Below are 24,465 nucleotides of genomic sequence, written 5' to 3'. Positions count from 1 at the left end.
CAGGTGTGCATGTGCGCGCACACACACCCCGCAGCTCCCATTGACCGAGAACAGGGAACCGCGATCAATGGGCGCTTCGGAGGAGGTACCTGGAGGCGTGGCAAGCAGCACGCGGAGCCTTGAGTTCCTCTCCCCCAGGGGCTGCAGGGACATGGTTCCAGCTACTTCCCGGAGCGGGGCCGACAGCCGGCCCTGGTGTGTGCTGCTGCCACCCTGGAGCCCGAAGTCCTCCTGCACTCTGCCCCCCAACTCTATGCCCTGAGCCCCCTGCTGCATCCCACACCCCTTCTGCACCCCAATCACCAGCCCTGAGCCCCTTGCCTGCACCCAAACCTCCTGCTGCACCTCAACCCCCTGCCCTGAGCCCCCTGCCTGCACCTCAATCCCCTGCTTTGAGCCCCCTGCCTGCACCCAAACCTCCTGCTGCATCCCAACTCCCTGCCATGAGCCCCCTGTCTGAACCCCAACCCCCTGCTGCACCTCAACTCTCTGCCTTGAACCCCCGCCACACCGCTCATGCACCCTCTGGGGGAAGAGAAGGGGCGGAATTGGGGTGGGGACTTCAGGGAGGGGTTGGAATGGGGGCAGGGAAGGGGTGGGAAGAGGCAGGGCCTCATGGAAGGGGTGGAGTGGGAGCAGGGCCAGGGGCAGCAAGGGGGGGGTGTCAGTGATGCGGCCCTTGGGCCAATGAACTAGCCCTCGTGGTCATTTGAGTTTGAGGCCCCTGGGCTAGTTGGACCATTGGTCTGACCCAGTATAGCCAATCTTATGGGATACGTCCTCAGGTTAACAATATTGTTGAATCAGAGTTGCTTCCAGGTTTAATGCCTTTTGATGGTGGAACGTTTAGTTAGCAGAATTCTGCTGGTGTTATCTCAGAAGCCATAAACAAGATTTTATCAGATTAGTACAGAGCGTGTGATTCCATTTAACTGCCTGAAACCATTATCAGGTGATGTGTGTAAGGTCTGGCACTGGCTTGGCAAGGGGTGGTGCATAAATGCACCATCCCAGCAATATCCCTCCCCTACTGCCCCCTTGCCAGACATAATTTGCTGCTGGATTGTGCCCCATCAGCAAATTACAGTTTCCCCTGCACCAGCCCAGCTGTACTGGCTGGTGGGTTGGAAAGTGGGTGAGGCCAAGGCTCCAGCCATTCTCTGCCTATGCATTCCAGCAGGGCAGTACGTGAGCGTGTTTAACTCTGTGGCCCAGCTCCAAGGTCCAGCCAGCAGAAGGGTATAAAGGTGGGGGATGGTTTCTTACTCCCACATACTTGAAGGTACAGTTCGTCCAAGGCATAATCTAGCTCTAAGAATGAACATAAGCACTTCTGAGAGAAAATACCTCTCTTAGCTCAAAATATTTTGAAAGGCTCTTGGAATAAAATGTTAGGATTAAATTCCCCTTTCTTTAATCTTGTTCTGTAAGGACGTGTTCCATCTGCCCTTGAAGTCAGTGGAAAGACTCCCACACACTTCAGTGGGAATTGGCGTGGTCCCCATGACATTAACTGCCTCTGTAAAAGAACACGGCTTTATCCTTTGAGAGAGAAATCAGGGAATGTTAACTCAGAAGGAGCACAAAAGACTTATCTAGATGATTTCAGAGTGTGATTTTTTTTAATAAGACCCTTTTTGTCTGGCTATCGAGGAACCACTTTTTTTCTTTTCTTTCATTCCTTTGGAATCTGTAGCCCACAGGAGAAGTGTTTTTGTGAGTTATAGCATCTAGTTGGTTAGCATATTCCAGGGGCAGCAGCAAACTGGGATTCTGTATGTAATATATAGTAATGTAAAGCCCATTTTTAGGACAGAATGATGCAGAAGGAGACTTTTTTCCATGTTCCAAAAAGATATTGAGCATCTCTTCTTGAGAAGAGATTGTTCTTTTCTTTCCTTTTATTAAAATGTGTCCGTCAGAGCACAAAGCCTAGTTTTAAATTTCATTTGTTATGCAGAGCACTGTGTAGATGCTGCACTAGAATGATAATCATACTAGTTCTTAAGAGAGGAGGTAGATCTCCAGCACTGCAAAAGTGAAATATGTGGTAATTTATAGGAAATGTTGTTCATGAAGAGTTTATTTGGCTTCAGTGAGACTTAAATATATACTTGACTTTAAGCATATGATTTGTGGCTTTCCTGAATAGGGGTGGAATTATGCATTAGCTTGAAGTTAAACAAATGCAAATCAGGTCTTTTAAGAGCAAAGTAAAGCTTTGTGCACAAGTGTAGCCTGTTGAAGTCCATGGGTAAAGTTTTCAAAAGTGTCTAAATCGGGTGGTAGTTAGGGTCTGAAGTCACTTGTGTGCTTTTGAAACTTTCACCCCGTGACATTACTTGTGTGACGGTTTGTGAAGTCAGGCCCAAAATAGTTGCAGATTTTTTTTTTAGAGAGAAGAATTTCCATAGTTTCTTTTGTTCCCTCCTTATTCAAACAGTGTGCGGGGAGGCCACGCTTTACATTCTGAAGGAGCTGCTCCTGTTGGAACTTGGAAAGATTCCCCTTCAGTTTGCTACAAGCAGGATCAGTTCCTGCAGAGAACAAAAAGTTCTTACCGCTGCTGCTTCTCTTAGAATGATGTGTGGTAGATGTACACTGGGTAGGAGCAATAAAAGCGTACAGGATGAGATTTTGGCATCCTAGTTCTTGGCTCTTTCTGTGCTATTGGCTGCCCAAGGCAGCAATAAATTGTCTCTTTTGTACTCGTATCTTGCATCTCTCACATTTTCTGGGTTCCCTGCTGATGTTTAAAGTTCCAAACACTGAAGTGAATTAATGGCCAGTTTCTTAGAGGCTTGTCATTTTTCCCCTTAGCATCCCCTTTTGCTGCTTCTGAATCCTTTTCTGCAGAGACAGCGGTTTCAGTACACGGAGTAGCACTTAGATTCTTCAATAAATAAGTTAATTTTATATTACAGCAATGAGCTTAATAGATCCTTGACCTGCTTGCAGACTAGAAGATCTGAACCAAATTGTTTTTTTCTCAGTTAGATTTGAGACTCTCTATAAATATAAGTATTTCCATGGGGAATCTCTAGCATGATGTTTGTCATTGTGTTCAGTTCAGGAAGTCTTGTTGCATCTGTAATAGGGCAGTTAGGGTAATCCTGTGCTGTATGTACAACTCTCTTCTCATCTTTACTTGTCATCATTGTCTTGATGATGGTCTTATTTCTTTCTCATTTGCTCTCCATGTGAAAAAATTCCAGCTGTTTAGTCTAGACTCCTAACCAATAATCTCCTTTTCTGCAACAATCTCCTTTATTCTGGTGCATAAATCAGGGAATTGAGAAAATAGTGCAAAATACTGAAATCATTCTCAAAACCTGTTTTCTAGCCATTATTTTATTCATGTCATTTTCATATTGATTTCACATTGTTCTTTGATTTGACCAGATCATCTCTCTGCAACAGGCTCCATATGTTTTTAAATGAGATCACAACAGTGATTCCCCCCCCCATGATAAATGGTTGACTGCAGCACCAACCAACCATAAGATGACCGGGGGGGAGCAGATATCAAGCATGAACAGCACATATAAGAGGCTTGGGGAGGTTAAACCTCACCAGAAAACGCTGGCCATGCAGGAGGGCAAACACCACGGGTGAGGCGTGGGTCATCTCCCTTTGGAGGAGTGCTGGAAGCAAAGCTCCTTAGAAGTAGGGGGAGGCACTGGTCCCCAGACCGTGGCCGCACTCCGCCTCTTCCCCCGAGGCCTCACCCTCATGCCGTCTCTTCCCTAGGTGGCCCCTACGCACTGCTCGTTCCTCTCCACCATGGAGAGGAGTGAGCAGGCGAGACTTGGGGCAAGAGACGGAGAGGAGCAAGCAGTGGGTGAGCCTCGGGGGAGGAGACGGAGTGGGGGCAGCGCCTCGGTCCAGGTGCTGGTGGCCTCCCGTGCTTCTAGGGAGCTTCTGGCACTAGCGTGTAAGCCTCCTCAAATTGAAGACTCACGTGTCTCCTATAATATCAAGCACTTATTTTGTATGCTACCAGCATTTCTCTCTGCTAAATAAACCAGAAATGTGATACATGCTTATTCAAAACTACCTCCTGCTGCCAAACGTGAAGGTGCTTTCGGTGGTGTTTGCTCTTAGTAACCAAGGACTAATAGCTTTGCACACGTTGCCATGATGAGCTTGGGGAATTGAAATCCAGCATGGGGAAGTGCACGTTCCCGTCCTGGCAAAGGAGGGATACAGCCCAAGAGAACTCTTCAAAAGCCAAAGTCTGGAATGTAGAACTACCCTCTCTGAGGGTCTCTGTGAAATGTCTCACTCTACCCAGTGATTATGGAGACTCCTGTTCCTAATCCTGAAGTGGACCTTTCTTTCTGATTCTCTTTTTCATTTTCTCTGGAGTTTGCCATCCCTAGGCACATTCTGTAGAACACAAGGAACTCTGCGGGGTCTTATCCCCTCTTAGAATCAGCCCTTTCATACAAGAGTCTCAAAGAAGTTTGGAAATATTAGCTCATAACTCTCCAGAGTACGAAAGGAGCTGTAGCCTGAAGCCCCACCATTGCTCATGGCCAAGGGCCCAATAGTGGCCCTATTAGCATCTTGGCCAGGAAGTTCAGCTAAGATTGTGGCTGTTTAAAACTGTTTCAAACAAACCAACCAACCACTAAGTGAAAACAGAAGATTATGGCTGAACTAAATAAGCTAGTCAGGAAGCAAGTTTAGCTCAGCTCAGCCAAAGCAGAAGTGGGACATCAGCCTTTAATATTCAGGCCACCGCTTTCTAGTGTGATGCAGTATATTTTGCTATTTTAGTTGAGACAACAGCCACTATAATTTGTTAGCCATTCCTGATACCTAACAATAATGAAGGGCCTTCTCACATGAACATGCAGCTTATTCTTTAATTCTATTTGGGATTTCTGGGTAAGTGCAGGAACTTATCTCTGACATGGAGTGCAGTGTTGTTCTTCTCACCAGTTAAACAAAAATGAAAAGTTTTACACAGTTTCACAGCATTGTGTGGATAATATTCCTCAGAGCATACCCTGATAATACTGATAAATAAGGATTATTATTCCTACTTTGCAAATGGGGACACTGAATGAGGAAATGATTTGTTCAAAGCCCCTAAAGAGTTGAGATGGTTATAGGATTTAAGAACTCCTAGCCTCATACTCGATCTGCTATTTCATTTGAGCTCATTCTTTGGCAATCACAGTTTTTCCTATGTGGATGCAAGTCTTTTCAGTGTCACCTTTTGAATGATGTGGACAAGACTTGCAGTCAGTCCTGGAAATTTAAGTTATGAAAACCTCAGACCTTGTTTTCTATTTTAGTTCTGTTGGATTCATTTAGCTTTACCTGAGCTCATGGGCTTTCTGCTGGATTAATGGAAGGAAATCCCTAGTCAGATGTGTCTTGATGTTTTTTCCATCTCACTGCAGGCTCCTATTTGCTAGCTCATTTGTAATTTGGCTTCTGCTCAGACCCTTCTGCACGTTGACTTGCAGTGATCCTCCAACGTCTATAATTTGCTGTCAGGTATCAGAGGGGTAGCCATGTTAGTCTGGATCTGTAAAAGCAGCAAAGAATCCTGTGGCACCTTATAGACTAACAGACGTATTAGAGCATGAGCTTTCGTTGGTGAATACCCACTTCGTCAGATGCATGTAGTGGAAATTTCCTACAGGCATACAGGAGAACACTTCAACCTCCCTGGCCACACTATAGCAGACCTTAAGGTGGCCATCCTGCAGCAAAAAAACTTCAGGACCAGACTTCAAAGAGAAACTGCTGAGCTTCAGTTCATCTGCAAATTTGACACCATCAGCTCAGGATTAAACAAAGACTGTGAATGGCTTGCCAATTACAGAACCAGTTTCTCCTCCCTTGGTTTTCACACCTCAACTGCTAGAACAGGGCCTCATCCTCGCTGATTGAACTACCTCATTATCTCTAGCTTGCCTGCATATATATACCTGCCCCTGGAAATTTCCACTGCATGCATCTGACGAAGTGGGTATTCACCCATGAAAGCTCATGCTCCAAAACGTCTGTTAGTCTATAAGGTGCCACAGAACTCTTTGCTGCTTTTATAATTTGCTGTGTTTTCTCAGAAAAACAGGCAGTGCTTTCAAGGGTGAGAATCTTATCTCATTTGTGCTGCTCCTGTCTGCTTGATTGGTATTGACTCTGTTGTTTTTCTTTCTCCAAATATACTGTGAATTCTGTCAGTCTTCAGTTGTCATTTTTTTTTCTAGGCTGTCTTCATCATCTGGGCGGGGTTATTCTCTGAGATGCTTGCAACTGCCAAGTAGAGTCTTGTTGGTTCTTGAAAATGGATTTGAAGAAGTTAAGTGTGTGTTTGTGCAATGAATTCCTAGCATTCTGTCTGATTTCTAGTGGACAGGAGTCCAGCTCAGCAAAATCTCCACTGCATTTAGCACTGGCCAGCCCTCTTTGTTGACAGCCTCAGGAAATAGGTAAAATACGGAATGGGTTTGGAGAATGAGCTACTCTTTCATCTCTGGATGTTGGACACTTCAGAACAGGGAGAAACACTGGCAGTGTGGGTGAAACCTGTGCATACATTGCATCTCGTCTACAGGAGAACTCACTTTCCTTGTTATCAATATGGCTTATTTCACTAATGCTACTTCTTTGAGTTGTCGAGGCTACCCCATATACCCTGTTTCTCAAACCGGCACTTGATATTCATGCTGTCAATCAGATCCTTTTCTGTTTGTGTAATCTGTCTGACTTCCAATGCCATGCCAGTGTTGGCTTGTCTTTCAAAATCTGTCTCTAGCATGGCACAGATTAAAGCACCCAAGATCTGACAGTGACTGTAAAAGTCATCGTTTTTCTCTGAATCTTTTTTTCTTTTTATACCACTGATTAAGATGCAGTTATCTGTTTTGCATACCTTGCCATTTGGAGGATGGTCATTTGCATGTTTCTGTTTTGAAGGCAGTTGCCACTTATCAGTACTATTATACAACAACAGCAGCAGCAGAAATAATGCAGGTCCCTTTCTCAGAGCAAAAAAATGGTCTCATAACCAAATCCACGTTTTCAACCTGCTATCTGCATAGTATTGCCAACTGGAAGTGCTCAGAGATCCTGAGTCGGTCTCCCAAAATCATGCAGTTTTTAAAAGTCTTCTGTTTTTTTTTGTTTTGAGTTTTTTGGGGGGCTATTAGGGTGTACTCAGGCCATGTTTTCAAGATTCTCTGTGCAGCTGTAAGGGTGAGAAACATACTATTTTAAAATGAAAGCTGATTGTCTCACATAATCACTTAACTCCAGGAAATGGGGAAAAACACCAAATATCAAAAGGCTGACAATAGAGCTGCAAGACTTGGCAATATTGTCTGCATGCAGTGTTTGAAAAGCGCTACACAACCAGGAAATAGTGTTATTTGCAGTCATTGTATCAGTACCAGTTTGTGTCCCTTGCTCCAAAAGAATGAAGATCAGGGTTGATTTTATATTAATTAACTGGTTTGGTTATAGCACTAAGAGCAGGACACAATATGTGATGTTAGTCTGGGGTTAGGATGTAACTCTTGGCATTTTATTGAGAGTCTCACAGTGTTTTATATCTTTCTTAAAGCCCCAGCTCCTGGAGTCATGTTTTGTGAGAATGTCAGTAATTTTTTTTAGTGAAACTTTCTAGCTATCGGAGTTGTGGAGAAAAGCTTTTATTTTAATGCAAAATTTTAGTTGCGTTTGGTTTGCAAAGTAGAAGGGAGCAGTCTGAGTGTCAGGCTGAGATTCGGAAGTTCTTGATTTCACATCCCATCCCTGATGCACTGTGCCCCCTTGGGCAGTGTGCTTCATCTCCCTACCTCAGTTACTCCACCTGTAAAATAGAGAGAGTATTTCTAACAGATGGTGCTTTGTCGAGCAGTTAATGTTGTGCAGATCTTTGAAGAAGAAAAAGCAGGACATACAGAATTAAAAAACTGAGCAGGAGATGGAAGCTGAAATGTTAACAGCCAGTTTAAAAGATATAGCATGTAGGGCAAGCAGGTTTGAGGTGTCTTCATAATAAAGTTATTTCCATTTTGCATTCCTGTGCGTCAGGCAGCCCAGCTCCAACAAAAGTGTGGTTGTATGACTTTGCACTGCAGAGTGATTTATGAACAGGTATAAGAATGGTTTTCTTTTAAGGCTGTTAAGTATTTATAGACTTGCACAGCAGATTGCCCACATAATATCATGGTGTGTTGTACTAAGAGCTCCATTAATAGCCAGTCCTTGTTCTAAATAATGTAGTGCGTATAGTATTTGTACAAATTGGGCTTGCACTTACATCTGAACTCTTTTGTGAAGGCCTGCTGCTCTCAGCCTGGCCATTTAACATTTGTCTTGAAAGCGGCAAAGAGTATTGAAGCCTCAGGCGACAGAGGTATTCATCTGCCCATCAGCTTCTACAGTAACAGTCTCTTTTTCGGGGGACAGGGAGGTTGTACGCCATCAGGGAGGTTGTGTGCTGCTGCTGCTTCTATCTGGCTATATCTCATTACAGCCTTTATCAGATTTCATGCTGAAAACCAAGTGAGAGAAGGTTCTTGTGGTCTAGTGATGCAAGGCAGGATATTTTTACAAGCCCAAGCAGGAGTGACACTTCACACTGAAGTGAGAGTGCTGTCTTGGTCATTCTGGCTTAAGCTCTTGCTTGGTTCAGCCTTTTGAATTTGCCTCTGAAGGGGCCAGAATCAGAAACCCAATTTTAACTTTGTTTTCTTAAATTAGCAGCACATAGCTTGCATCTTAGTTCAGATGTTGTCCTTTTTGTCGCCAATTATCCCCCCTGCACTGATGTACATGAACACCATTCCTCAGGACAGAGCTGTAAGTGGTCACTAGACAACCCCTTCAATGTCATAACAAGAGGGAAGTGAACTCTTGTGGTGGTTTAATGGAACCAAATGTTAAATACAGTCTTGACAGTAAGAAACCAATTTACTTGAAGCTCCAGTCCAGGACACATCTGGGATTTTGGGAGCAATTTAAGTTTTTAATAGGTTTGACTGTTTAAATCCTTCATATATTTTCCAGCAGATGCACGGTGTGATCTGTAGTTTATTTCAGCATACCCACACTCTCATTTTACTGTTGAGGGAAACTGTGGGATTGGGCAGTTAAGTGATTTGTCCAAGGATACTTTGGGATGTCTATGGCCAACCTGAGAATAGATCCCAAGAGCACTGACCCCTAGTCCTGTGCCCCCTAATCATAAGACCCTGTGTAATGAAGGTCTGCATTTTGTTGACTTTCAAACTCTCATGTCCTGAGCTGTTGGGCTGATGTTTTGATTTATATACGAATAGATATAGTGAACTCTGTGCTAATGGCCTGTATCTTAATGGCCGTTAAAATCTCAATCCTTATGAGAGTTTTCATATTAATAGCACGGTACTATGTGGGCATCTGTTGTAGAGGCCTGAAAAATAGCAATTCCCTTGATGGTGATGTTACTGGGTTTCATCCTATCTGTATATTTTTAATTCTCTCACTTTGCAGCCATCCTTCTCTGAGCATTCTTAGATTTCTTCATCGTTTTGCCTGAAGAGTAGCAGTGTTTGTACAGACTTTATAGTTGAGGCATTTGGCTGAGTGCCAGTGGGGGGGGGGAATGTTCAGATGGAACAATGCACTGTGTGCTGCTCAGAGAGTGATCAAACCTAGAAAAGGGGGATCTTTATCACAGCAGCCTGTTTTGCCTTTACACACTCAACAAGTGGCTTATCAGTAACTTCCCCCTCCCCCAGTGATTGAACGTTTTCAGCTCCTGAGTAACTTACAATGTGCTCAGGCTAGAACTCAAAATACCCTTGTCAAGCATCATGTTCTGATCTTCCTTAGAGTGACTCAAAGTAACCTCCCTCTGCTGAATGTGTTAATGCTGCCTCTAAATATATTATTTTTCGCAGCACTACTTGAATTAAAATCATTTCGTGTCATGCATGAAGGATGCATGTTACAGCACAAAGGGGACACGGAGACCTCCTCTGTGGGTACCATGGATACTGGTGACATAGCTCAGTTTGATATTAATAATGATTTGTGTGTAGATGGCCTAAACTAAACCCACTGGATTGCTGATGCAGTCCCATTGCCATGGAAACAGATGCTGCAGCTTAAGGTTGCCTGTAACTGTAACATGATGCATGCACACAAAAGCATGGTCTGGTGGTGTCCATAACTCTTAAGAGGATATGAGTGTGATTACTGGAGAAAATGGGAAATTGTAATGGGATTTGATTTATAACGTAGGGACCTCTAGTTATAAGTGTACAGTAATTCATGGCACTCTCTGTATTTGGAGAAATAACAAAACGCAAAGGTTTTTAATTGTGATTTGACCTCCAGCTACATTACTTCTAACGAGCATAAGCTGCACAGTGCATTAATTATTTTTGTAGGTGTGTCTTATACAGTGAAGAGCACAATATCAATGCACAACTAATAGAGCAGGCTCACAGGTACTGATAAACCTCCCTGTGTTGGAGGGTTTTGCCTAAGGGTGGGTGAGGTAATGGGGAGACACTCTTCTCCTGTGCTCTGTCCCAGCTTTAGTAATGATTTGTCAAGTGACCTTGGGTAAATCCATTAAGCCTCTGCTTACCCACCTGCAAAATGGGAATAATTAGACTTGCTTACTTCACCAGAAGGCCCTATATAAGCTTATAGCAGTAGTATGCTAGAGGAAGGATGGCTTTGTGGTTAAAGCACTGGACTGGGACTTGGGAGATCTGGGTTTTAATCCCATTTTGGCCACAGATGTACGTGTTCAAATTTCTTGAATTTTCTATACCGCACATTCTCCATTGTAATTCCCATCCTGTGTTGAGGCTAAATTTGGTAATGTTTGAGAGGTAATTGATTGCCAGGATGATGAGTGCCGTAGAGAAGCCAGTAAATAAACATTTAGTAATTATTATATACCACAGCATTTAATCAATTGTAATGCATTTACTACAGTATATGTAACTTTCTTATTCATATAGATTGCAATTTGGTCTTTATGTTGTGTTTTTAATCTTGTCATAAGAGCACATTATGTGCTGATAAAATTTCAATTTTGGTTTTGATTTCAGTTACTTCCAGAAAGATTCCTCTTCACTGAGAGATGGGCTTGTCACTAACACACAAGAAGTTTATCTCCTTGGCTGAGATAAGTGTGGCCTTATTAGCATCTCCCCCACCCCTTTTGACTCTGGAGGTGGTTTTTTTCCCTCCAACATTAACCTAATTAGTTTACTTACATTTTCATTGGGTACTCCAGGTCTTGATGGAATACTGGATGCCTTGTTTTAAAAACCTAGTTTAATATTGTTTCATACAAATAATTCCCCTACCTCCCTGCCCAGATATATTTTTAGGGCAAAATGACATTTTGTTCTCCTATTTAATTACATGATTTCGGGGGAACCTGCAGACATTAACTAACTGCCAGCTGTGAATGATACCTGGACTAATAGTATCTGTATCCAGCAGACAGAAGATTGCTGGTGGTGAAAGCAGATTGCTCATAATGAATTAGATGTCAGATCAAATGATCAAAAAGGAATAATTAACAAAACACAGGACTGACTCATACCACAGCAGGAGACAGCTGAGGATAAAAATGATACACCCATGGGTGCGCATATAATCGCAGTACGTGTTGTTGGGAAATGACAAACCCTACCCTGGAAAAGTGTATTACAAATAAACTATGCATTAGTTGCAAGACCTTCAGGTATTTTTCCAATAACTGTATCAGTGGGCTTCGGTTTCCATTTAATTATGGCTCCCAGCAACTATGCCCAGACCCTTATGTCTGTCATCGTTCCATTTATTTGTGGTGCCTGGATGCTAGTCTGTATAAATGTCATGGTCACAATAGGCCCAGATGCATGAGTTAGGCTGAGTGACTGTGCTACCTATTACTTGACCGAGCTTTCCAGGCAGCAGCTATAAAAGGATATTGAACACTCACTTTATGGTTGTTGGAGAAAAGTTTGAAAGTGTGGGCTAAGTGCACTCTAAAAGCACAGTAACCAAATGGCAAACAAAAAAGAACCCTAAAGTTTTTATTGCTATTATTTTAAATAATGCTTTGTTGGGGGCCTGGCTCGCGCTCGGGAATCGGGATTGGCAATACTGCCAAGACTCAGGAAAAGACCATTCTGGATTCCAGGGAGATTGTACTACATGTGATCGTGACATTAGGAGAGATTGTGACACTGTGAAATTCAGCAGCATCCTTTGGCAGAATGTCCCCTTCTCCACACAAGCAGCCCCCACCATAAGCACAGTGCTCCATGCCTGGAAGAGACAGCGAATGGCCGGAGAGCAGATGGCTTTCACTTATCATGGCAGATAGTGATGGGAAGAGGAGGAATACTGTGCAAGTGTTCGGGACACTGAATTCACCATTGACTAAGGACATTCAACTGCTAATAATCAAATTAGTATGAAGTTACTGTGGGGGTTGTGCTTGATTCCGTGGAGGTCCCAGGGCGCACATGTTACAGTGGCAGTGAGGAATGTTTTCTGTCCTTTTGGCTGGCCATTGGGATGTTTTCCCTCAGACAGTACTTTTAAACGGAAAGGAATCAGTGTCTGATTGGTGATAGGATATTACAGAGCTGGCTAAGCCACTGGTGACTGGTGGTTGCTACCATCTTGTTGTTCAGTGGACTCTGAAGGATGAATTTGATCTCAGTGCAGTTCCCAATGGCCAGGTGTTCACATCACACATACACACTACTCCACACTGGAGTCTAATTAGCGCCCTTCCTGCTTGCCTAATCACAACAACAAATCAGAAATGGAATTGGCCATGCAGTATAAATTCCCACTCTGCCTTACCAGGGTTAGGATTGAGTGTGTTGGCAGGTCAGTCTGGGGAAGTTTGCCCCAGTGCTGCCTTACCCATTTCTGTGGGTAAATAGATGCCTTCATTCTCCAGGACGATCGCTCTGGCACCTTCTACCAGTCTTAAATTCACACCGAATTTTAAAAAATCCCAGCAGTTACTTCAGTAAAAGTGAAGCAGAGGATCAAAACTTCCAGTCACCAAACTGGAGACAAACCTTATGGAGTTACAGAAACCCCTTGGTTATTGTTCTCAGAGAACAGACTGTCTTCATTATATATGGACCCTCGGTTTTATCAAGTATAATACTGTCAATCTTTGCATTGTACGTTACACATGTTCAAACCAAAACCCCTCATCTCCCATGAAAAGCAAGTCTGTATAAATGTCACAGTCATGTATGAAGAAACTTTATTGTAAAACAAAACCAGGTCAGCCTGTTATAAATGTCTAATTTATTTAGATATGATTGAGGGTTACATCTGTAAACCACAATCAATGGTAAACAAGTTAAAACTTCATAATTTATTATAAAAAGCTAGAACAATGTCTTGGACTCCTATTATTAGTATACAGCTTACACTTTTCTTACTGTTCTCTGCAGCACAATAGCTTTGCTAGAAGTAGCAAATTATACTTAAAAACAAAAACAAAAAAACCCTCAAATGAATCCAAAGATTGAGAAATCTGTCTCTTCATTGTTAGTTTCACTGTAAACTGTACTATGGATCTACAGTTTTTAGAGTCAAAATAAGGTACATTTTTACCCTGAAAGCAAAGCATGATGAATAGGATTGATTTGTTTAGGATCATCCTATCATCAATATCTCTCATGAGTCACGTTGAAATATAAATGGCAAACACAATAATGTATACATCTACAGAGTATAGATTGCAAAATCATCTGCATGCACAACTTACTGCTGGAAGCTTTCATTAAGCAAATTAGTTATGTAAATTGAATGACCTAAAATAGATCTTTGTGGAAGTCTTTTTGATATCACAAGCCATGTTAAAGCAGACCGAGATGAGCTCTGCATGATCCTAGAAGACTGGAATTGGTGTAACAAGCGAGTTCTACCCACTGTCCATTTAAATTCACTTTGAGGAAGTGAAGGACAAGCAAGTTCTGCTGGTAAAGTTCTTCTGGGCATTGCGAGATAAGAGTTCTATTTCAGGCCTGCCAAAGACTTCCTGTGTGACCCTGAGCAAGTCACTTCACCCTGCAGTGCTTCAGTTCCCCATCTGTAAAATGGAACTAATTAATGTTTGCCTACCTTATAGAAATGTTGTGAGGCTTAATACCTTAAGTGAGGTGCTTTGAGTTCTTGGGTTCGAATGTGCTCTGAAAGCACAACAAATTTTACGCTGATTACCAGCTAAAGCATTTTGGTATGAATAAGAAGGAGGTTATTTGCCAGCCTCTAAAGAAGGGGCCACTAGTTCAAAAAATTATATTTTTCCAAATCTCCCCAAGCAGTGTGGTATTGTAGAGATGCAAATGAGAGGGTTTGACCCAACCTCATTTTACAGGGTTCCTATTCCATTATGCCACTGGCATCCCTAGTTACACAGCAAAGCTATGTCATGTAATGACAACAGATTATTATTATTCCATATGTTCTTGGTCTTGGACTCTTACAGTCATAGGGTCGTTATATCTATTATTATTATTATTATTATGATTATTTATACCTCCAAATCTAGGCTGCTATGCAGAGATCAAAAGAACTGAAAATGGCTGAGATCTGACTGTGTCTCATCTAATCCCATCTCTGAGAGTCAAGCATTTTGAGTGTTAAGGAAAGAAGAGGGATAAGGAAAGAAGAAAAGAAATAAAGAGATTCAGTGTGATTAGGATTGTGATTATGCTGAATACTTGTTATATTAGATAGTGCAGAACTTGATAATGAGGCTGGAATTTACCTATCCTGAAAGGCATTTATTAGGGTAAAGTGAAATTACCAGTTAGTCGGCAGGATTTGTTCTCCTGCTCTCGGCGTAAGTATGCGGTAGTGGGCCTGGGTTTCCTCGCCTTACAGACACTGGACACTGAGTGTTGTTTGCCTGCAAAACTTCCCCACTGCTTGGGATTAGGGCTGCATTTATTAGGCCTTAAAAAAGGAGCAGAAAAACCCCAGGAGGATTCCTGTGTCTAGTATCCTTAGGCTGGGGAGGTCTTTCACAATCATTAAGGGCAGCAAGCAAAATAATGCCTCCCTCCCTCCCCGCCTCCTGCTTCTGCAGGCTCTGTGGCCTTCCAGCCTCCTTCCCAGGGAAGATCAGTAGCCGATATACATTGCTGGCTCACAATCCCAGCTACCTAATCTCTGCTGGTCCTCAGTACATCCTTGCTACCTGCTCTGGACAGGGTGTATTCGGTGGAGAGGGGTGCTCTGTGGACTGTGAAGGGAGGGTGTCCACCCTGTTCCACTGACCCAGGAGAGCAATCCCTGTGACTGTCCAGGTAGGATTTTAATCAAACTCTCTGAACTTCTAGGAGCGGAGGCTAGAGGCCCATCCTGAAATTCATCAGCAGAATAAATCACTTTCTAAGACATGAGAGCCTTTGACCTTATTTGCCTTCAAGGAGTGAGGAGAAGTGCCTGTTTTTGAGCAACTGCGGTGAAGACACATCACTATCTCCTCCTGCTTGTATGTCATTATCCACCTCCCCAGCTCTGGACTGCAAAATCAGGTTGTGAACAAGACTGGCCTGCTGCTTAGTACAGCAATGACAGACACTGGAAACTGTAGCATTAAGAATAGGGCAACCTAATCAAGTCTCCCCCCATGATTCATAGTGCTCTGATTATTTGATTTCACAGTGTCAACTAAAAAGGCAGCCCCCACCTTCAGAACATGTTGACAACTAGAAAATAATTTGGACAGGTGGATTGTACTTTAATTGTCAATGCTTGTAGCTTTTCTATATGTTCTTGGTCTTGGACTCTTACAGTCATAGGGTCGTTATATCTGTCTGCTGCCTATATACATTGCTGCAATGAGAACCTATCCATTTAGGATCTAAATTTCAAGGTTTTTTGATTACTCTGATATTCAGGAAGTTCTGAGTTCTAATCCTGGCTCTGACATTAACACTGTCTTTGGTCTTGGACAAATCACTTAACTTCTCTGTGTCTGTTTCCTCATTTGATGATGATGACCTCATAATTGGGTTGTGGATTAGTTAATGTTCAAACAGTTTTGAAAATGAAAAGCTGTACATAAAAGCTATATTATCATTCCATTTTATAGGACATGATACAGCCTCTAATTTAAATATACTAACTCTTAATCTTGTACTTAATCCTTAATCTGAATCCTTAGCCTGATATTTAAATGACATTCATTGGAATTACTCATTCCATAATTGTTGTTGTGAGGTCATGTGCTGTGTCCCATGTTTGTGCTGCTGTGCCAAGTGATTTATTTTAATAGAAGCCTTTAAGTAACTGGCGTTCTTGCTAATCATGGTGCATCTGCTTCTCTGGATTCCCTGTTACGAGTAATTTAGCTGGAAGGGCTCTGTGTCACCATCTGTCCTGGAAAGCTATTGATGGCGCTGTACGGAACATGGAGTGTCATCAGCAGAAGAGAGAGAGTTCTAAAGGGATGACTGGATTTCCTGTTGTAATATAATATAAGAGGGTTTACTGTGATTATGGCTTAGATGAACTAGTATCTAAAGGTTGTTAGCTGCTATTTGAATTTGCTGGGGACATTTCCCCAGATGTGTATGGAAAGATGAGATGTAATGTTGTTAGCAGTTAGTTCCAGGTAGTAATCTCAAAAGTTAATCATTAAAAGGTTGAAGTTTATAAGGATACAAGTCCTGTTAAATTAGTATCTAAAGAGCCCCAACCTCAAATGCCTGCACATCTGCAGCTCCCAGCAACCTAACATTCAGCAGCAAAGGCTTGCCAGATGCTGCTCAAACCAAACATTTTCCTAATCAATTATTATTTTTTAATTGTTGTTTACCGACCTGTTCCACGTAATAAACATCTCTTCAGAATATGGCAAGGAGTCACAACAGACATGAAAAGGCTACACAGTTGAAAAGCAAGTTGCTCTCTCGTTATCAAAGCCAGTGATGCAGTATAACTTGTAAACTTGTAAATTGAGCACGGGTATAGGGTATCTTCTCGGCTGTGTCAGAGCATGTTACTGATGCCTTTACTTGAACAATGAGTGAATTCATCTCATGACTAAAGCGACTGCTTTATAATCGAGTTAGGAAATTGCACTGTTCTCAGTCTAACCAGATCTGTCCTTGCCAAACCATTCTGGTTACGTAGGTTTTTCCTGTAGTCTAATGGAAAGCATAGGAGCTTTTCACAGGGTACTGCTAAAGGAATTCAGTGACGGGTTTGTTTTGTTTTGTTTTTGTGATGGTTCCGTCCTTCTCACTGTGCCTGACTGGATGGTGCACGGTAACTCATGTTTTGAGTTTTTAGTACCCTTTGGACCAACCCAGAATCCTGGCTCCAAACTCCCCTGAAAATTCATTTCCAGATCTCAGGTCTGTGGTTCAGGCCTTGCTTTAATTTTATTGAGCAAAGTGCAGCGTGTCTTCAGTTTTCATTTATATTTAATAGAAAAATGTACTTGCTGCATATCAACATAGCTTGTGCAAATAACCTACACGCAAGAGGAGCAGATATGCACTACACAAAGCAGGGCCAAACTCTCATCCAGCTGCAAAGCCCACCCACAGAGGTTAGGTGGAAGGGCTGGTGTGGCTGAAAGCTGGGTGTGAATTAGCCACAGTCACTCCAGACTTTGGGCTATAGCAGTTGGCTGTGGTGCTCTGCAAGCCCCGCTACCCAGGCATTTTGACTGGTGGATCTACGCAGCTCATGGATTCACTGCCCATATCTCTTGTTTACCACCAACCCTTCTTCATGGTGCCATAAAGGGGATCACATGAGGGAGGGCGGGAGGAGCATAGCATGTCTGCATCCCCTCATGGCCCACCATCTTCCATGCAGTGTTTCCATTGCACACCTATGCCAGAGGTAGCAAGGTTGACCTATGAAATAGTAAATCCTGATCTGTGCACAGTTGCACAGTGTCCAGCTAGATATACAGTGGTCACTCATAAGCTTTTTAATGATTCTAGTAAAACACACAGTCACAGTCGGCAGGAGTCTTTTCCTCTGGGATAATGTTTGTAAGGAGAAAACGGAACGAGTTCATGGAAACAAAAGGAATTGGAAATTTTCTCGTATCATAACAATGCTTAGCTTTTCAGAATAAGTAGATCTCCAAATGTTTTACAAAGGAGGTCAGTATCATTAGCCCCATTTTAAAGAAAGGGAAACTGAGGCACAGAGAGGGGAAGTGACAAGGTCACCCAGTAGACCAGTGGAAAGTGCCCCTGCTTGGGCTCAATCCAGGCTGATGACTGCTGGACGTGGAGCCCAGCCTTCCTAAAGGCATTCTCCCCATTTTCCAGGCAACAACTTCCCCTGAGCACCTATGCAGCAGAAGAGAGAATCCCCTTTCACCCATGACTAGGATGTGCCATGGCCCAATGTCACCTGTCCCATCACCCTTAAAAACCAGTCAGTCGCCTTGAAGAACTAAATGATTTTACCTCATTGTTGGCAGTCTTATAGGCATAGGCGCCAACTCTAAGGGTGCTCCGGGGCTGGAGCACTCATGGGGAAAAAATGATGGGTGCACCCACCAGCAGCCCCCTATCAGCTTCCCCCCACCCCCTCAGAACCTCCCGCCTGCCAGTGGGCCCCACCAATCAGTGCCTCCTCCTCCCTTCCTACTCCTCCTGCCCACCACAATCAGCTGTTTCATGGCATGCAGGAAGCTTGCGGGGGCGGGGAGGGGAGAGGAGTGAGGCTGCGGCGCACTCGGGGGAGGGGGTGGAACTGGATGGGAAGAGGCAGGGTGGGGGGGGGAAGAAAGGGGTGGGGCCTGGGGCAGAGCCAGGAGTTGAGCACCCCGACACTTTGGAAAATTGGCGCCTGTGCTTATAGGTATTTCCTATTGCAAGTACAGGGGAGCATAGGCAATAACAGTGCCGATGCTAATGCAACTATTTCTCTATGACAAAACTAAATAGTATTACAGGGTCACCATTGTACCAACCATACAACACAAACCAGACAATTTTTTGTAACACCAAGTCAATTGTGACAAAGTAACTTAATTGCAAAGAAAAAGTAGAGAGTTTTAATCTTGGCTGTGTATTGTGATGATTGCGGTATCATTGGACTCTGAAGCAGAGAGGGATTGTTGTTCATGTTGGGCCCATTCTTGACAAACTGCCTGTCACTAATTAGCTGTTTCTGAATGTAAGAAAATGACTCTCCTTTTCAGTAACGCGTTTATAAACCATCCTGGAGCTAACTTCACACCTGGTGTCACCGTAGAGTGACCCCAGGGATGGATCTGGTCCCACTGTCCATACACAACTTGTTGCTTGGTGGAGTAAGACCAGTGAAACTGGTCGCTGGGCAATCTCAAAAGTAAGAGATTTCTTCCTGGCAGAGAATCAACAGTTTTTGAATCACAACATTTATAGATGCTTAGGATACTCAGCGAAAGGCATGCAAATTACTTCCAGGGAATTGTTAATTTTGTCTGATAAGGAAGGAGAGGCCTGTTTTACAAGGAGCTGATCAAGCATAGCAGATAGTACCTTTTTACGTGAAAGCTAAGGCTCTGTACACGTTACAGCTTACATGGGTATAACTTACATCGCTCAGGGGTGTGAATAAACCAGCCCCCCTTAGTTACCTAAGTTACAGCAAGGTAAGAGTCAGTGCTTTGTTGGCGGAAAAGTTTCGCTCGCTGACATGGCAACCGCTGCTTGCAGGGGCTGGAATAATTAAGTCGATGGGAGAGCTCTCGCCCCTCAGCTTACAGCATCTCCCCTACTAATGCTGCAGCGGCGCAGCTGCACGCTCTGTAGTGTAGCCATAACCTGAGTCTCTAGCCCTAATAGTGGTGGAGACAGTCTAGAAAACCTGAGAGAGACACGGTGGGTGTGGTCATATCTTTTGTGAGTGGGGTGACCCTACGTCCCACTTTGGCCGTGACAGACCCCCTTTTTCAGCTCTGTCCTGGCCGTCCCTTTACGCACCCTTTTACGATCACTCACCTCATTGTAGCTGGGGATTCTTCCTAGGAAACTGATAATCCTGGGAATTTTCAGGTAACACACTGCAAACTCTAGGCTCTAGTAAATCAAGAAGGGCCAGCAAGGTGTTCAGGCAGTCAGCCCCAAGCCCAGCTGCAAGCAGCACAAGGCTCAGGCAAGATGGGGAGGGCAGCTCTGGTGAGCCCTGTGCTTGGGGAGGTGTGCGGGGGAGGTGAGGTGAGGTGGGGGCAGCTTGGCAAAACCCTGGGCTATCCTGTTTTTACTTTAAGAAATATGATCACCCTATTTATGGGACCAACTTCTGTTAGTGAGAGACAAGCTTTTGAGCCACAGAGAGCTCTTCTTCACCTATATTGAAAACACGAGCACAGTTCAACCAAGACATGGATTCCTGCCTGTATCTGCAGAGAGCCTGAAACAGTAGCTCTGGGAAGTGTGGGCTGCCCCATTCGCCTCAGTGGGCTAGCAACTCAGATGTCTGGTGATGCTATTTTAAATGTCACCATTGTTAGCTATTTCACTGCTGTTGATGTAAGTAAGGGAGGAGAAGGAGGATCACAGATTTGCACAGTGTACTCTGAGTGGAGTCTCATTTAATTGATTGGTGTTTGGGAGAGGAGCACCATTCACATGCACACCCTGCCCCTATCTGAGCCATGGAGCCACCATGTCAGAGGGGAGGAGCAGAGGTTGGATACATTTGAGACCCACCAAGGGGGAGCAAATATTTCAGAGCCCAGCAAGGCACCTGCAAGCCCTCTGTCAACCAGCCCCTTACCCAGCCTTCCAGGCAGTGAGGGATAAGTCTGTGCTGGTGTTGGGTGTGGGGCCAGGTGGCTTCCTTCCTAGCTAACGGCAGCTGTAAGCATGAGGACTAGAAACATAACTCTCTTTAAATGCTCTGGGAGCTGGAGCCCTTGGTACGTGGCAGTTGTGCCTGCTTTGCCTTAATCCAGCCTGCCCAAGGTGATTCTGAACCCAGCAAGGAAGGAGCCCAGCAGAGCCTGCTTGATCATATTTTGAATATCTGTGCAATGTGCTGTTGAGTGGCATGTCACTGTGGCTTGCCTAGTGGGTGGAGCTTGGAAGAATACAGCTGCTTTTTCCCCCAGTTCAAGCCCTGCAGAAGTTCATACAGTTTATACAGACAGTAAATACAATATGAGAAAGCAAAGGTCTTTTGCCATGATGACACCTGGGCCTGATTCCATCCTGTCTCAAACTTGCTACAGGGTAGGCAGTTGGTATTTTATTAAAGAAAATGCCCTGCTGTGCAGGGCATCTATAGACAGTCCTTTACTACTGCACAACTTTCAGATCCATTCGATGGGAGTCTCATCTGAGTAAGAAATGCAGATGTTGGGCCTCCGAAGTGGTTGGCCCATTGGATAGCTCTCTCAAAGACTACAGGGAAATGAGAAACTTTTAGCAGAAAGTCAAAAGTGGAGTTACTGTGCTCAGACTTAACTTGCTTACTGACATGATATAAAGTATATGGTATTACATGCTTTTATCAAGAATAAAGCCTAGATTTCCCCCCCCACACACACACAATCTTGGTATCAGCTATGGTTATAAAAACGGGCCACATAAATCATCACCATTTCAGCATCCAAATCCAATGCAAGTGTTTGTGTGAGATAACAGGCTTGATCCTGGGTGCTGATTTCAGTGAGAACTGAGGATGCTCACTCAGGCTATTTCATGTTTCAGCCCAGAGCAGGGAGCTATTATCTGATTCTGAGTTCTTGGAGACTTTATCATCTCTAGTGGTAGGTCTCAAGGCAGCCAACGCAGGGTTTTACATGGTGTGAATTTGCACTAAATATGTCATCCGTGTTTCCCCTGCTGGTTCACATTTCAATGTACTACTGCCATGTAATGAAACTCTAGGGCACCATAATTTTCATCAGTTCTTCAGACCAGATGCTCTACTAAGGTTACCAGACAGCAAGTATGAAAAATGGGGATGAGGTGGGAGGTAATAAGCGTCTATAGAAGAAAAATCCCCAAATATCAGGACTATCCCTATGAAATAGGGACATCTGGTCACCCTAATCTCTGCTATTATTCTGTCTAACATATTTGCCATGCCTGCTGGGTTGCTGCCTTTTCTTAGACCTGCTACGTTGTGAAATTACAAAATGTTTAGGTCATCAACATTATTTAATGTTATTGTCATAAATGTTTGGACAGGACTTGGCCACTGCTTACATAAGCACTGAAAGACAGTAACTTGTTTTAAGAGGATGTGTGTTTAATTAACAGCAAGCTCAATGCTCTCTCTATAGATTATTTTTACAAATGTGCTTCTCTAAACTGCATATCACAATTTACAAAAGACAAGACCCAAAACATTTTCATATTTAGATTTTTTTTTTGTCTGTTATCAGGGGGAGGGGAGGATTTAAAATGCTTCGAGACTTGGTTGGAAAGTGTATAGCTCTTCTTTGCTTGTTGTTTTTGTCCTCAAACGCAGATTCTGATCTTCTGCACCTTATTAATCGCTTTTTGTTAAACCATGTTTCCTTTCACGTTGTTTTTCTGCCAGAAAGAAAGGGTCAGTATTGCGGTATCTTTTACAGTCAGTTTGGACTACTAATTCCAATTTGTTAATTTCCCAGTGCTCTTTAAAAAACAAACAAAGACAATGAGTTAGGTGTTCTGAAATACCAAAGTCCCTGCATTATCCTACCCACTGCAGCATGTGTGTTAGAAGTGCACAAACATTTTGGGTCTCTCTGTCTTTCAGGCATTGAATTTAGGTTTTCTTATTAAATGAATGCTGCCAGGGTTTGGGAGAGTTCTCAACATAAGCCTGGATATGGAAGCTGCCAGAGGGTGCTCTGTGCATTCTGGCCAATTTAATATATTTTTTCTATAAATATCTTAATTATCAGGGTGTATTCTTCAGGCTGTTCTTAAAGAGTTGTCTCTTGTCAGATCATTAAAGGAAAATGCCACTAAATGCTACATTTTCTGCCTATATATTGCATTGTGATGTTGCAGCTAATATTTGTTGTTTTGTCACTCTGATGTAACATTGCAAAAATACACGTCAAAGCAGGCAAAACCCAATTTCTGCTACTTCTGGTAATGGAAAAGGTTATGTGGTGTGGTCTGATCAATTCAGATCTGAATCTAGACTTCAGAGTGTTTGAATACAAAGCTTTGATTCAGCCTATTATAGATCGGGGAGTTGCCTGTGACATTTGGGTTTGGATCTTGATTTAACTTCTTCACAGTTTCCAGGCTGTCCTGCACTAGGGTTTTGGCCTGAGTTGGTGTCTAATAGACCATACCTGCCTTCCTGCTTTGGTTAGTGGATAAATAAGATGATCCAGTAGGTCTCTTCCATTTATAATCTCTCTGATTCTGGGGGTAGCATGTGGTGATATGAGACCATTGGGTGACTGCAGTGAGGAATTTCTGTGCAGGAATGGTGTCCCTAGACTCTGTTTGCCAGAATCTGTGAATGAGCAACAGGGGATGGATCACTTGATAATTGCCTGTTCTGTTCATTCCCTCTGGGGCACCTAGCACTGGTCCGTGTCGAAAGGCAGGATACTGGGCTGGATGGACTTTTTGTCTGACCAGAAAGGCCATTCTTATGGTCTTATTTGTTGGTGGTTAGTGGCTGTTGTTGAATATCAGTCCGTTCATGTAGGGTTAAATGCCATCTCTCAAGTTAACCTGCTTTGAGCAAGTAGTATGTAAAATGTGTACAAGTAAAAACAGTGGTGTCTTTTCCTTTCAGAAAAAGAGCAGAGAAGAGACATGTGGAGAAGGCAGTGGAGTGGAGATCCTGGAAAATAGGCCGTACACGGATGGTCCTGGTGGCATTGGGCAATATACACACAAAGTGTACCATATTGGTATGCATATACCCAGTTGGTTTCGGTCTATCCTGCCAAAGGCGGCTTTAAGAGTTGAAGAGGAGTCATGGAATGCATATCCTTACACAAGGACAAGGTACTATTCCATGTCGCCCTCCCTAGATTTTGAAAGGAACTGAATATCACTGTACTTGCCATGACTGAGTCACAGTGACATCTCTTGTGTATCCATGAACATTCTTTAGGGAAACATTGGAGCCAAGTCCTGAGATCCTTACTCAGTCCTCAGAGATTTGTATGAGTAGGCTTGGTGAGGACTTCAGGTTCTGGCCCATTGTCTAAAGGTGGAAGCCCGGTTGTGCACCGAAGTGTGGAAAATCATTATGTTTTACACAGAATCTTGTGTGTCACCCTGCATGTTCCATAAACTATTGCAAATATCTGATCGTTAACTTAGATTATATTTAAATGTATGTGAAGATGGCAAGGTCAGCATGTCAAACACTGCCTAGTAAAAGTGAAATTGGTTTTGCATCCCAACTCTGTTCTAGGTTGGAGAGTCGGAGAAGTGGGGGAGAGAGAGATTTAAGGATAGAAATAAAAATAATAGATATTTTGGAGGTTCTCAGATATTAACATGCTGGGGGCTTTATTATTAT

General features: G+C 43.3%; 1 protein-coding gene across 15 annotated transcripts in view; it reads left to right on the top strand.

Annotated features, from left to right (window-relative positions):
- The window catches only part of PITPNM2 (phosphatidylinositol transfer protein membrane associated 2), a 191,432-nt gene that overhangs the window by 99,882 nt on the left and 67,085 nt on the right, over positions 1–24,465 (top strand). For all 15 annotated transcript variants that reach the window (XM_030582797.1, XM_030582795.1, XM_030582793.1 and 12 more), the window contains one exon: positions 23,728–23,942. In XM_030582797.1, coding sequence (XP_030438657.1) covers positions 23,728–23,942 — 215 coding nt within the window. The remainder of the gene's footprint in view (positions 1–23,727; positions 23,943–24,465) is intronic.

The sequence above is a fragment of the Gopherus evgoodei genome, chromosome 13 (assembly GCF_007399415.2).
Source record: "Gopherus evgoodei ecotype Sinaloan lineage chromosome 13, rGopEvg1_v1.p, whole genome shotgun sequence".
NCBI classification, from domain to species: Eukaryota; Metazoa; Chordata; order Testudines; family Testudinidae; genus Gopherus; species Gopherus evgoodei.
Note: the sequence above shows the minus strand (reverse complement) of the source record. Positions and strands in the feature narration are given on the sequence as shown.